Source organism: Sinohyriopsis cumingii, chromosome 9 (assembly GCF_028554795.1).
Source record: "Sinohyriopsis cumingii isolate HCF-2022 chromosome 9, ASM2855479v2, whole genome shotgun sequence".
NCBI lineage: Eukaryota > Metazoa > Mollusca > Bivalvia > Unionida > Unionidae > Sinohyriopsis > Sinohyriopsis cumingii.
In genome coordinates, this window is record NC_142969.1 from 96,943,255 (window position 1) to 96,958,305 (window position 15,051).

General features: G+C 35.9%; 1 protein-coding gene across 1 annotated transcript in view; it reads left to right on the plus strand.

Moving 5' to 3' along the window:
* The window catches only part of LOC149792294 (ciliary microtubule associated protein 1A-like), a 38,237-nt gene extending 29,121 nt beyond the window's left edge, over positions 1–9,116 (plus strand). The window contains exons 4-5 of the mRNA XM_089970857.1: positions 454–591; positions 8,776–9,116. Of these exons, the coding sequence (XP_089826983.1) occupies positions 454–591; positions 8,776–8,871 (234 nt within the window). The 3' untranslated portion in view covers positions 8,872–9,116. The remainder of the gene's footprint in view (positions 1–453; positions 592–8,775) is intronic.
* Positions 9,117–15,051: the final 5,935 nt, after the last annotated feature.

Genomic DNA, 15,051 nt, shown 5'->3' on the forward strand with positions numbered 1-15,051 from the left:
TGTAATCTGACCATTTACAGTCCTTGAGGCCAGTGGATGTAATCTGACCATTTACAGTCCTTGTGGCCAGTGGATGTAATCTGACCATTTACAGTCCTTGAGGCCAGTGGATGTAATCTGACCATTTACAGTCCTTGAGGCCAGTGGATGTAATCTGACCATTTACACTCCCTGAGGCCAGTGGATGTAATCTGGCCATTTACAGTCCTTGAGGCCAGTGGATGTAATCTGACCATTTACAGTCCTTGAGGCCAGTGGATGTAATCTGACCATTTACGGAGTATCAGCATGTGATATGTCAGTCAAATTTAGAAATGTGTGTACTTATGTAGAGTGCATACGATCCTTGTCATTAAGAAGTAAAATCAAGTTCTCGCCAATTTTTATTTGAAGGCATTTTGACGTCTTTTCCAATTCTGTATTTCATTGGCTGTGTGTTTCTTTTCTGTACAGACACCAGGTCCTGGAACCTACAACACCACAGAGCCCGATGTATTCAAGGAAAAGGCACCACACTACAATATGACAAGCAGGAATTACATGCGGGGTTACAACTGGACGCCTGGTCCTGGCACTCACTCCCCAGAAAATGTACGATTATATGCCAGGTTTTCAAACCATAATCATCACATACACAAACTTAAACATGGATCTCTTTGAGTATCGTACTTCAGACAGGTTTTATTTTGACTACTAATTTTTTATATATGGATTCTATAATTACTGTGACCATTGACTTTAATGATCCTGACAGAAGTCTGTGCCATATAAATGGCATTCAAAGTAAACAGGCAAAAGTAAATCATAACCAATGTTGGAATTGAGGTATTTACTTCTTTTTAATTTAAAAATATTAAAAATTCAGACATTAGCTTTCTTCATTTTTGTTAGTTTTATTGGAACTTTTCACATGTTGTTAGCCATATCATGTCGAGGCCACAGCAACTAAGTGCTTTTCCCCCAGGAAACACCAACTCAGCCGATCAACGCTGGCCTGGCAGATATCGAACTCGCAACCCTTACATAATTAGTATGATGCTCTACCAGCAGAGCTACCATGGCCCTCCACATACGATTTAAACAAATTTTAATTATTTAATTAATTTAAAATGCTACTTTAAGCTCATCAGGCTAAATGGCAAATGTGTTTATGGTACATAATCAAGTGTTTATCTGTCATACATCATGCTAATAATTAGTGTGTATCGTATGGTATGCATCACGTGACTGTCAGCAATTGCTTTCTAACCCCATGAGTTTAGTGCAGTATTCATACGATGCTAAACCTATACATGTATTTGAAGATAAACACACCCACCCTACACCCATATTTACAAACATTTGACAAATATTTAGGAACAATACTTTAGTCTGCTAATAAATACACTCTATACCTTTTGACAAATGAATTCAGCTTGCTCCCTGGTTGTATTATGGTAGAAATACTACTATCAATCTGTGACGTTAATTTCACCAACAAAGGTCTCAAAATTAAGTCGGACGCAAGATATTTGTATAGCAAGTTTAAAGTCAGCCTTATATTTCAGCCCATCAGATCTTAGGGGTCTGACTGACCTGTCAGAATGACGAGAGTCTGACTGACCTGTCATAATGATGGAGGTCTGACTAACCTGTCAGAATGATGGGGGTCTGACTGACTTGTCAGAATGATGGGAGTCTGACTGACCTGTCATAATGATGGAGGTCTGACTAACCTGTCAGAATGATGGGGGTCTTACTGGCCTGTCAGAATGGTGTGAGTCTGATTGACCTGTCAGAATGACGTAGGTCTGACTAAACTCTTATAATGACGGGAGTCCTATTGACCTGTCAGAATGGCGTAGGTCTAAGTTCTCATAATGACGGGAGTCCTATTGACCTTTCAGAATGACGGGAGTCTGATTGACCTAGCAGATAACTTTGTAATTAATTTTTTTAATTTAAAATTTCATAAGGGTATTTTCAGACCATAGAAATGCATACATTGGGAATATTCAGTAAGACATTTCAATGACAGTGGAAGCTAGTGTGCTTTGTGCTATTTCAAATACATTTCCCCAATACATATAATCAGTTTTATAAGTTATCTGCTTCAGATAACACGTGGTCTTTTTCCTAAAAGTGACCAGACCAGAATGTAAACCCAGGCTGATAAAAGGCATATAGGTCTAGCATGAGGCGCAGTAACGGACAAAAGCTTGTCCAATGAGAAAGTTGAAATTTCGATGTCGTATGTCGTGAAATCTAGTATCACGTGTTGGATCAAATTGCATGTCCTTAAAGTTCCATTTTCTATATCGAAATGTTAGATTTTATATGTTGAATTATACAGTGGTGGCTTAAAGTTCTATTTCCTATGTTAACGTTTTACAGTGTATATTTTGAATTACAAAGCGGTGGTTGAAACTTCAATATCGTACGTCGAGAATCCCTGATTCACACGTTGTATGCAACTGTTTGTGATGAAAGTTCCATTTCATATGGCGAATATTTAGATTTCATTTGTTGAATTTCATAGCAACAAGAAGCATCCTCCGTGTTTAAAAATAACGCGGTCTGTTGACGAGAGCGACATCTAGCGAAGAAATTCGTAGTAATTCTCGACCTGTGAATGGTAACTATCAAATTGTAAATACATGAAATGTAATGGCGCCTCATAATTAAATACACAAATGGGCGCCTCATAATTAAATACACGAATTATGTATCTTAATACTCGATATTATTTTGAATTGTTAAAGTGGACATTGTATAATGTTACTTTTAACACCAACATATCATTTCACCATATAAAAATAACAATGCTGACAAGTACAAATGGAAACAGGCCATAGTAATGCCAATCCCCAAGCTAGGTAAAGATCCCAACAACATAAATTCGTACCGACCAATCTCCCTTACAAACAATATTTGCAAAATAATGGAGACAATAATCGCAAATAGGTTAAAACACCACTTAGAAACCAATAACCTACTCTCCATAAATCAATGAGGCTTTCGGAATAAACGTTCTACCACTGACCAACTTCTCAGATTGGAAACAGACATCAAACTCGCTTTTCACGCACATAGGTAAACCGATCGCAACCGCATAGCGGTTTTTCTAGACCTAGAAAAAGCGTTCGACCTAGTATGTGCCAATGGACTAATGGCCAAATTAAACCAATTTGGAATAACTGGACGCTTGTTCAACTGAATTGGCGATTTCCTCACAGGCCGGAAATTTACCACAAGAATAGGCAACACTCATTCGGAAGAATTTTCACTTGAAAATGGAACACCGCAAGGCAGTGTAATAAGTCCCTATCTATTTAACCTAATTGTAAACGACCTTGACCTCATTGCAGCCTCCGCAAAAATAAACTTGTCACACTTTGCAGATGATAGTGGCATATGGAGGAATGGAAATCCTGCCAATAACACAGTAGTTAAAGAAATCCAGCAGAGCCTAGACAACATAAGGAGATGGGCGGACAAATGGGGTTTCAAAATATCTCATGAAAAAACTGTGGCAATCATATTCACCCCCAAACGAAATAACAACCTAGTCTATCCAAACTTCTATATACAAAATCAATTAATCAAATACATAACAGTAGTAAAATTCCTGGGAATGTTCTTTGACAACCACCTCACATGGAAACAGCACATTGAACAACTCGCCCAGAATTGTAACAAAGATCTCAATTTACTCAGGAACATCACAGGGACTGACTGGGGATCCAACCAAGAAACCCTCTTCACGATTTATAAAACCCTAATTAGATCAAAACTGGATTACGGTTGCCAAGCATATTACTCGGCTAAGCAACTTGTACTACAAAAACTTGACACTATCCAGAGAAAAGCCTTACTATTATGCACAGGAACACTCCCCTCAACATCATTAGAAGAACTGCAAACACTAACAGGAGAACTACCCTTAAAACTACGTAGGCAAGAACTGCTCCTCCGATGCTCCATACGATTACATACCCACCCAGACAATCATCCAACCAAAATAGCTATACATAAGTGTAAAGTTGTCTTCAAACCCCAAAATCATACCCACCACACCAAGTGGCAAAGTAATCCTTGAACTAAGAGAAAAGATACCTCTACTAAAAAAACAGATAACAAGCAATACAGACCAGAACAAATCACCATGGTTTCAAAAACCACCAAGGATTAACATTGAAGCTACCAAATTAGACAATAAAGAAGGACAAGAAAACTTACTAAAACCTGTACTGTAAACGAAATCAACCAAAAATACCCGGACTATTTTTAAATATATACCGATGGATCAAAAACAAACAACCCACCAAGAACGGCAGCAGCAATAGTCATCCCTGAATTCAATATACAAACGGGATCCAGATTATCTGACTATTACTCCATTTACACCACTGAATTCTGGGCTATACTTGAATCACTACAATGGATCAAAGACAACCAAATACCTAAAGCAGTCATTATAAGCGATTCCCTAAGCGTTATCAAATCGATCCAAAATCGCAATACACACTCTAGGGAACAATTCCTCGACAGAGCATGCCAATTAATCGACTATATCACCACAGCACATCAATTATTCGAGCTCATGTGGATACCGTCGCACATTGGAATCTCTGGCAACGAAACAGCAGACAAAGTTGCACAAACGAAACTAGGAGATCAAAACTCTATCTAGCTTAACTATAACTCTACAGGAGCACTAAGCTTCGCACAAACATATATAGACCAAAATTGGCAATATTTTTGGAACTCCTCCACAAAAGGTAAAAAGCACCATGGAACCCGAAAAATCGTAGATAGGAACATACAGCTACCTAAGGGTACCTATTTAGAACAGAAAACCATAAACAGGATAATAACTGGAAAAACTAAACTAGCAAGCAGTTTTGGAAGGTTTAAACCAGCAACCATTAACTGCTTTAACTGCCACACCACCGAAGATCTACACCACGTATTCAATACATGTCCAAAATATCAACCCGCTCGGAAAATATTTATCAAAAACCAAAAAGAGATTGGATCACCACGCACATACACAGAGTTACTTATGGACTCTAAAAAAAATAAACAATCAGCATATAAAAATATAAATAAATTAATAGACTCAGCAGGACTTAAGAACAAAATATAATTACTATCCCCATAAAACCAAAAGACCCAGTAACTAGCTAAATGAATTTAGAAGACACCACATTAAAACCCATAACATATCATTCAATTTTATAAAAGTATTAATAAATAATTCACTTACGAAGCACATATAAAAAACTAAGGAAACCGCAAAATTGGATGTCCTAGATGTCCTTATCGAACCGAGCAATCAGCTAGGACTCCGATCCTAGATGTCCTTAAGGAACCGTGTAATCGGCTAGGACTCTGGTCTCTTGCTAAATAAAGTATAAATAACATTCAGTCTCTAAAAACATTAATAAATAAATAACTTAAAGAGGCAATATCTAAAAACTTATAAATAACATAACGTAGGAAGCACTACCCTAAACACCTCGACTAGTAATACCATAATAACCTTGAAAATCTCTCTTCATACATCATTTCTACTAAGAACCTCTATAAATAGCATAGAACGCCCCCCTTTTTAGAACATTTTGAAGAAGAAGAAGAAAAAAATCGGAAAAATAATCGCAAGAAACACCAGGCAAATGTAACAAGAAACCAGCGATGTAAAGCGAGCAGGACCGTTCCCGACCTCTCCTTCCCACTAATGACAGCCAACCATTCAACTGTAAGGGACCTTTATGGACCCACAGATTGAGGCCAAACTATCAGGGTTCCTTGAATCCATAAAAGCCTGGGGGAGGTGGCACCATTCCCTTCCCCAGGAACAACTAGCAGGCTGCGGTGCAGTCAGAAAAAAGTGGCAAATGCACAATCGTGCGCACGAAACTATAATTATAATTAAACTCAACAACAACAACAACAAAATACCCAATCACCGCTGTGTAATTCAACAGATGCAATCTAAAAACTCAACATACTTCTAAGTGGCATTTATGATGCATTGAATTTTGCATGCTTAATCAGAGAACCTTCAGGTTTTAAGAATGGTTGTAATGTATCTTGTGTTGATTACATTCTTACAAAGAAACAAATATTAGTGTAAGACTACCTTGAATCTGTCGACTGGATTTTCATATGATTTTTACTGAGCAAAGAGACCCTGTGCATTTTGCAACCAGAATAAAACAATCTTACAGAAATTCCAAAGATTTTGATGCAAATGACTTTGTGAATGATTTACAAAATACTAAGCAGCTTGGAGAAAAAAAATCTGGTAAATGTTACAGACAAACAATAGTCAATAAAACGTACAAACCAAGAAGGAAAACATTACCTTATATGAACAGGTAATTAAGAAAAGCTATATATGTTAAGCGTAAAATATTTACCAAATACACTCGCCACTGATTGCGCAAAGCATAATAAAATTATAGAAAGCAAAGACATTTGGTGAACAAATTAAAGAATAAATCTCTGAGAACTTAATTTTTAGAAAGATGTGGTGGGTGCGTTAAATCTAGGAAATTCTTGTCAACTATAAAGTCATATTTTTCTAATAAATGTTATGTTAAGATAAGATCATTCTTGTTGAAAATACAAAATTGTAAACAATATCAGGGGAATGTGTGAAATTGTTAATAACTTTGTTTTATATAAATATGGTATTAGACATTGATAAAGATGTTTAAACCTGAAAAAAGATGTAAGAGAACTAACTGAAGAGTAACCATGGTGAAGTTAGAACACGCGCAACCGTGCTGAGAAAACGCTTTTCGTAAATGGTGGAAATTTTAACGTCGTAAGGGGCTTCAGCATTCAAGAATAAATCGAATTCATGCTGTTCGCATAGACAGAGAAATTAACGGAATTATATTATTCAAGTTAGTGTGGAAGATCTTTTTAAATTTCTGAAAGTAGTTTTCATTAATACAAGCTTAGATACAACAGGTGATATGAGGAAAACAGCTACATGTATCATTGGATGCATCAAAAACAATGTATATTGTAGGTTAGTGGTTTCATTGTGATTTTCGTGCATCTTCTATGGGAGCTGTAAGCTGTACCTTGAAGTCCACTTTACATAAATGTTATTACTTTTAGATGGGAAGAAAAAATGTTTATATTTCATATGTTCTTGGTTGTACGCCGCACATCTAACATATTTACATCATTGTTTCATAAATATAAATAAGAACAATTATGCTTGTACCTTGGAATTGTGTTAGCGCTCCACTTTAATCAAACGATGAAACCGTAAACTCCTGTAGTAAAACCATCGCAAAAAGGTGCATTTGTGAAGAAAGACATCAATGTTGATACATCTTTGAAAAGTATGGCGATACAAATAGATGCCATGGTAAGTAGCCATTGTACATAGCTGTATCAATCTATACCGATGAAAACATCACTCTGAACAAATTATTGAAAAGAAGTGGACCAATGAAAGACAACTGTGAGAAACTCTGATGTGATCAATCCTTAACCAACTGTTGCTTACTTTTTTTTTGTTCTGCAACTAATTAAATCTCATTAGAAGTGGGAAATCCCACATACAAAAACCGCTTAAGGCCTGCACTTCAGAAGGCAAGTTTCGTGTAATCAATCGTATGTGCTTGTTTGGAGCAGACTGCATCAGTGAATCACAAGTGAATAATAGTTATGCTTAATTAGAAATAAGACTTAAAACAGTTGAATATTTTGTCAGTCCTCAACAGGCTTTGTAGATTTTTCTCTGCTTCAATGGCAAAATCACGTACATCTTATTTAATAACCAAGGTCTTGAAGATTTTTGGATGCAACAGAAATAAATGTGACTTTCTAGATAAATATACTATGTCATTTCCATCGGACTCGTATTCCAAAAGTTAAGTCATGGATTAATTAGGACAGCCTGTGCCGGTTACCTTGGCATGTCATTGTTATAGTCACGTTGAATGATTCGGCCATTAATGTGTTAAAACCTTCCTCGTCATGATCAAGCAATTCATGTGTTAAATGTGTCCTTGGCGTGATATGACCATTCAAATGTTAAAAGCGTCCCTGACATGATACGGACATTAATGTATTAATGTGTTAAATGTGTCCTTGGCGTGATATGAATATTCAAATGTTAAACGTGTCCTCGGCATAATACGGCCATTAATGTATTAATGTGTTAAATGTGTCCTTGGCGTGATACGACCATTTAAATGTTAAACGCGTCCTCGGCATGATACGGACATTAATGTATTAATGTGTTAAACGTGTCCTTGGCGTGATATGACCATTCAAATGTTAAACGCGTCCTCCGCATGATACGGCCATTAATGTATTAATGTGTTAAATGTGTCCTTGGCGTGATACGACCATTTAAATGTTAAACGCGTCCTCAGCATGATACGGACATTAATGTATTAATGTGTTAAATGACTAATAGGCATAATAAGGTCATTACTGTGTATAAAGTAACACCAACCAGCCAGCCATTACAAAATGTTCAATTTTCAGACCTAGGATACTCACTAGATATGGACTATGTTCACGTTAGAAGGGTAGATATGTTGATTAGATTCCTCACATGCCAAATTTGGGTTTCCAATATGTATCACTAACAAGGGAAGACGTGTTTGTAGTTAAAATAAAGGATACATATTTTATAAGAACAAATCGTAGAATTTTAAGCCACCTATTTATTTAATGATCTTCTCACGGATGTAACAATCACCATGACATATATGGCCATATTGTCTCTAATTCTGTTACATCTGTTGTATTTTACAGGTCATCAACATCTCCAGAAATGCATCTCCTAAGTATATTTTTGGAATTCGGCACAAGCTACCCCGCGCCCCTATCATTGTAGATAAGCCAGAATGATCAGGATGCATCATGGGAAATATACAGTTTCCGCAGTTAGAGTGTGTGAATATGTCTGGACCGAACTGCTCTCTAATGGAAGTAAAATCTGCATCGCAGACCAAGAACATACAGTGACCTTAGAAATTCACGACACTTAGGATATTGTTATACACAACAGAGCTTTAATTGCGTCCTTGACTAGTGCACTTGGCATTTATCAGAGAATGTTCTGAATTTTCTACTCAAATAAATTTGCTTTAGTACGTGTCTCTTTTTAATAATATGTATCCATTATTCAAATTCATTATATATAGGCATATATATCTCTAGCACATTGGCACAAAATAAATTTATTATATTATATTCAAATTCGTGACATTTTAAGGACAAGTTCCTCGTTATAAAGTTGATACATCTTTGTAAAACTAAGATAATAGTTTCTGAGTAATTTGAGCTTAAAGTTGCGAAATATTTCCTAGTGTAATGCATGTCTTCACGCATATTGTATTTAGGGCAGCGCTTCTTTCGTGCATTTTAGTTAAACGCAGCTCACGTCAACCACTTCATTAGGTCCATTGCAATTTGCTTGGTCCATCGCAACAATAGCAACATCAGCATCAGCACTACTACTACTACTATTACTAATAATAATAATAATAATTTAACGACAGTGCATTTGCAGGTTATCTTATAATTAAATCACACATACACACATACGCACGCACACACACACACAAACACACACACACGTACAGAGGGAGAGTTTTTATTATATACAGTGCATTTACGGTCAAAAATTGATTTCCTTGATAACCTTATTGAAAAACTTAATTCGATGAGCTTTTTCCCCCTCTGTTTCTACAAATAAATATTTTTGAGCTAAAATTTGTCAGAAAACATTGAATTATCCTATCCAGCTTTATATTTCTGCTTTTGATTTCCAAAGCAGGATTATTTTGTGGGTTTGAATTATCGACTGCTTTTCTCATTATTACGGCGTTTCTGTTCTTTTCCAAAAGGTGTTGTTACTTACTACAGCAAACACCGCTGACCGGTAAACGAACAAAATAAGCAAGACACCACTTCAGTTCAGGTGATAGGCATTCATGCATTTGCATTTACTAAACGGAAATATCTTATGGATACATTTGTTTATTTCTTCTATCAGTTTTTGATACCTTTTTAGAAGGTCTTTATTTGGAAGGCATGACAACTAAGCTTTCGCTACGAACAAAATGATTGTCAAGATGGCTACCGTTCCGGTTATGAAATTTTTAGGAATCCATTGCACATTAATTGAATTTTTTGGGGGCAAAAAGATCATTGTTCGCCAGGTAAATATGACTATACATTTAAAAGGGGATGCCAATAAACTGGGTTAATAAAGTTTTATTCCACCTTGGCAAGGAAGGAAAAGAATCAACGCTGTTGGCAGATATATATATATATAGGAAGGTTTGATAATTGCATTCGGCTATGGTTAGATCAGCAAAAGAGTCATGAATTCAAACTTGAAATGGACACTTTTATCCGTCTGAATGTTATTTTGTAGCGCTAATATTTGTGAGCAAACATTGAACCCGTCTAAACTTATAATACAAATAGTTTTGAGCACACTTCTACCCGTCTTAACTTGTAAAACGGCTAGTTTTGAATACACTTCTCCCCGTCTAAACTTGTAACACAACTAGTTCTGACCACACTTCAAGAACGTGTCAACTTGTAACACAACTAGCTTTGAGCACACTTCGAGCCTGTTTAAAACAGTAACACAGCTAGTTTTTAGCACACGTCAAGCCCGTCTAAACTTGTAACAGTAGTTTTGGGCAAATTTCTACCCATCTAAACTTGTAACACAAATCGTTTTCAGCACACATCAAGCCCATCTAAACTTGTAACACAACAAGTTTTGAGCACACTTTAAGCCCATGTAAATTTGTAACACAGCTAGTTTTGAGTACACTTTTTCCCGTCTGAATTTGCAACACAACTAGTTTTGAGCATACATCAAGCCCATATAAACTTGTAATACAACTGCTAGAATTGCTATTAGCTCTAGAATTGCCACAGTTATCCAAGTAGGATTGTACTATCTAAGGAACCATAACTGATTTAATGAGCCATTCGCAGTTTCACCATGTGAAAGTATGTACTTGGACATGCATGGCTTAATCTTTGAGACAAGCATATGACTTTGAGACAAGCATATTACAACCCTTGACTTGTAACACAACTAGCTTTGAGTACAAATCTAGACAGTCTAAACTTTTAAACACATATGCATTATTTCTTGACAAACCTGGCAACTTTCCTGCTAAACTAGTGAAAAATATATCACCTCTTTGTCTCTCACCTATTGGAAAACTGTTGAAATCAGTACTTAGTAGATTTCTTCCCCATGATTTTATGTATTTTTTTTAAACAATAATTCAAACTGTTGTTCGCCGAACAGGTTTAATAGTATTGTAAAAATTTAGGGTATGTGTCATTTGTATTTACGTTTCCATTTTATGGATTCATTAGATTTTAGTGACTAATTGTGTGATTATGGAAAGTTGGTGTTGGGGAATCTTCCTCGGCCCGAGTAATTAGTCAGTTTCTTGGGGGCAAACGTCACTGAGTGCAGTGTTGATGAAATTTCATGATGGCGTGGTTTAGCCGAGTTCAGGTCAGAGCCGGATAAGTGGGCATGAACTAAGTAGTTCCACTGTAGATCTAAAGTTGTTGATTGATTCTGTACATTCACATCAAATATTTGTGACAGGGACTGATTTTTTGTACAGTGCAATAATGTAGAAGGGATTGTTCTATTATTTAGAGACGCCGTTTTTGTTGCTATGATTATTAATATGGTGAAGTCAGGTTGATAATCGTGATTCGACTGACCGAGGTTATAGAGTGGTAATTGGTAAATACTGACGCTACTTTATGGAAATCTAACAGGGAGAATCCACCATGCAGTTGTGAGTTTGCCATGCAATTGTAGAGTCGTTATGCAAATGTGAAGTTGTGGTATTTTGTGATCACGCATGGATTAGAGGAAAATTATTTATAGTCTTGGCTCGTTATTAGAACTTCCAGTAGACAACGGTCCTTGTGGAGAACTCCTTGGAAATAAGGAGAAGAAAGTAACTTCTGGAAGAATTCTCGAGAGTGTTGAGATCCCTTTGCAGATTACATTGTTGCTGTATCCCTTCTCGAATGGGTGCGTATAAACAAATCCTACTCGCTAGAACTGATTTGTTTTAGTTGTCGTGTCCCCACACAACTGGTTGTTGCAAAAGATTGACAGATTTCTTATTCTTATCTACGTTGGTACCTTTCATTGACCTCGGTGGTTAAAGATCATAATTGAAAACAGAACATCACTTGATATTCAAACAGATACAGTCGTACCTCGTGCTTGTTACAATAATGTTACCTTTATCTAGTGAAATCGATCACGATTAATGCAACAGAAAAGAGCGTTTGATATTCATTTATTCCGCAAGAGGCAGGCAGTAGACGTTGTTTATGTACTTGGAAAAGTGTCAAGATGTGCAAAATTGTCATCAGATGAGTGATGTAAGTTACTTTTTTTTATATTGAGATTGGACATTTTTGACAAGTTGGCGCTGATCGTTCTGAATAAAGTTTGTAATTATCGCTTTTCTGTCAGATTACACATGAATTTATTGTAACCAAAGTTATGTGCGAAACTAGTGTGTGTGTGTGTGTGTGTGTGAGAAAGATGAAACTTGTTAATATAGCTTTAACAATTTTACAGTCATAACGCAACGATGTCTGCAGCTTGTCAGTTTATAGTGATATATAGAATTGGGGTATCATGCCCCACCCAATCATATTATACTGACACCAGTCCAACCAGTCCTAAAACTAACCTCTTAATATTGTTCACCAAGCGAGGCAGCCGCTAGTTCCATTTTTATAAGTCTTTTGTATGAATTGGTCGGGGTTCGAACTCGCGACCTCCTGCATATGAGGCGCATGCTCTAACCACTTTGGATATCAGCACAATCAGGCAGATTATAGAATGACGGGACAAGAATATTGAAGAAGAATCAATGAAATTTCATGTCCTACAATAATTCTCATTTTGGGAAGAACAAGTATGGTAATACTGTCACATCTTTCCCTTACCTTTAAGTTTGAAATTAGATTTGTTAGCTTACCTTAGTCCATTAGCTGTTTATCTTCGGATTCTTTTCCAAAAGTGATTGAAATATTTTTCTTTAATTCTTTTTATGAACAGTGATAATAACTTTCAAGTCCATTTCCCTAGTCACATTTAGCAGCACTCAATTATTTATAGTGCACTGCCAGGAATTCAAAGGAGACCAGCTATTCTAGTTTTTTTTGGTAAATTGCAGGCATAGCGTTACATAAACATATTTGTGATTACTTCATTATTTGTTACATCATTATTTGTTTTAACGTGATAATTTCCTTCCAAAATACTTTTTTTCTTCAGTTTAGCCACCGTTTAAGAATCTACAATGTTAATAGGAAGGATACTCTAGAATAGACAAGTGGATATGAAATATAAAATAATTAAACGTATATTTTACCATCACTGTGCTTTTATGTGGATTTTTTGCTTTTTATTAAGCTTAACACTCAGAATAGGTATACTCCACATCATAGTCACTGTGTGTCTTATTCTACTCAGGCTCCAGCAAATTGAAAAATAATTGTATTGCTTGAATGAAGTCCAGTATCATCTCAGCACTACTTGTATATCGGAAGTCATGTTAACTACAGTAATGCAACTTTCTTCAAAGTACTCGTGTTTCTTTTAATATCGTTTAATGATTACCCCGTCAGATCCCCCAATGTTAGTCTAAACAAAATACGAAAACAACTTTGTTGAGGTAACAGTGTCGATTTCATTATCGATTACCTAACTGGAGGACCTTTCATTGAATCATCATCGTTGTCATTCAAAATATGGATGGCTGAGATACGCCCCTTTATACCAACGACTGGTCTTTTTACTTAAAATAGCTGACGATTTTATTTATATTTCAAGCAAAGTTGAACTGCTAGCAGTTTGTACCTTGCACTCCACTATACCTAACATTCACATAAAATGTACTGTAATAACCAACCTAAAAATATCCACCTTACAAAAATCAATACTATCAGACATTTTATATCCTAATGAAATGTACTGATTCCATCAAAGCAGTATCTTTTATCATCAGTTACAAAGACCAACTGTTATAATAACATCAGTCTCAATTTTATGACAATTTGATCTCATTGACATCATCTCTACATAACTAGAAAACCCGTCTAGCTCAGCCTTATAGTTATCGAATCCTATCACCTTACCGACTACATTTCTTTTTATTCCTTTAGCTTGTTTCTTAACTTTGTTATCTGACAGCTGTGACAATATATTTTACTACACAATCCGATAAACTCAACGATAGGAACAAAATTTGTCTTATCCTTAAATTTTCCTATTACTTTTTTATTATTGTCGCAGTGAAATGCGCTGGTTGTCTTTGATAATCTGAAAGATCAAACAGTTGTCTGTTATCGTAAAATTCTTGATGAATATCATCAGATTTTATCTTGTACATTAGCGAGTCAATGTCTGTAAATACCAGCTCAGGATCAGGCCACTTACCCGTAACAAAATCGTAATGAAATTTGTACATTGGCCACTTTGATATCTCAAGTACTGCCATACCGTCATAAACTGGCTTATTCAACTTCAAGTTTGTCTTTCTTCATTGAATGGCTACCAAGTTTTCATTAAATATTTTCTACTAACAAAATCATCAGATGAAACCAAGTTTGTTACGACATTGTACGTCATTGACGATTTCAGTATTGATTCGCTTTCTGATATTTTCCATAGTTTTACCATGTTATTCATGAGCTTGAAATTGTTTTTCGAATTCAGTTTCTGCAACTGCTCTTAGGCTAGTATTAATGTCGATATAACCTTTCGTCCATAATGACTGATTAAACTTTAGCACTCGATGAACTTTTCTTAATACCAGACCATGATCAAGTGCCTGTTTCAGATTTTTGTTCATCAGATAATAAACTGTAGTCGATCAGCATTGATTCAGGACAAAATGGATAATCATTATGCCTATGATGCAGCTCAACAGGATAGTCAAGAAGAACATCAATAAAATAACTAATATCATCCGGTGTAGTTTTATAAGTTTCATAAAAAAA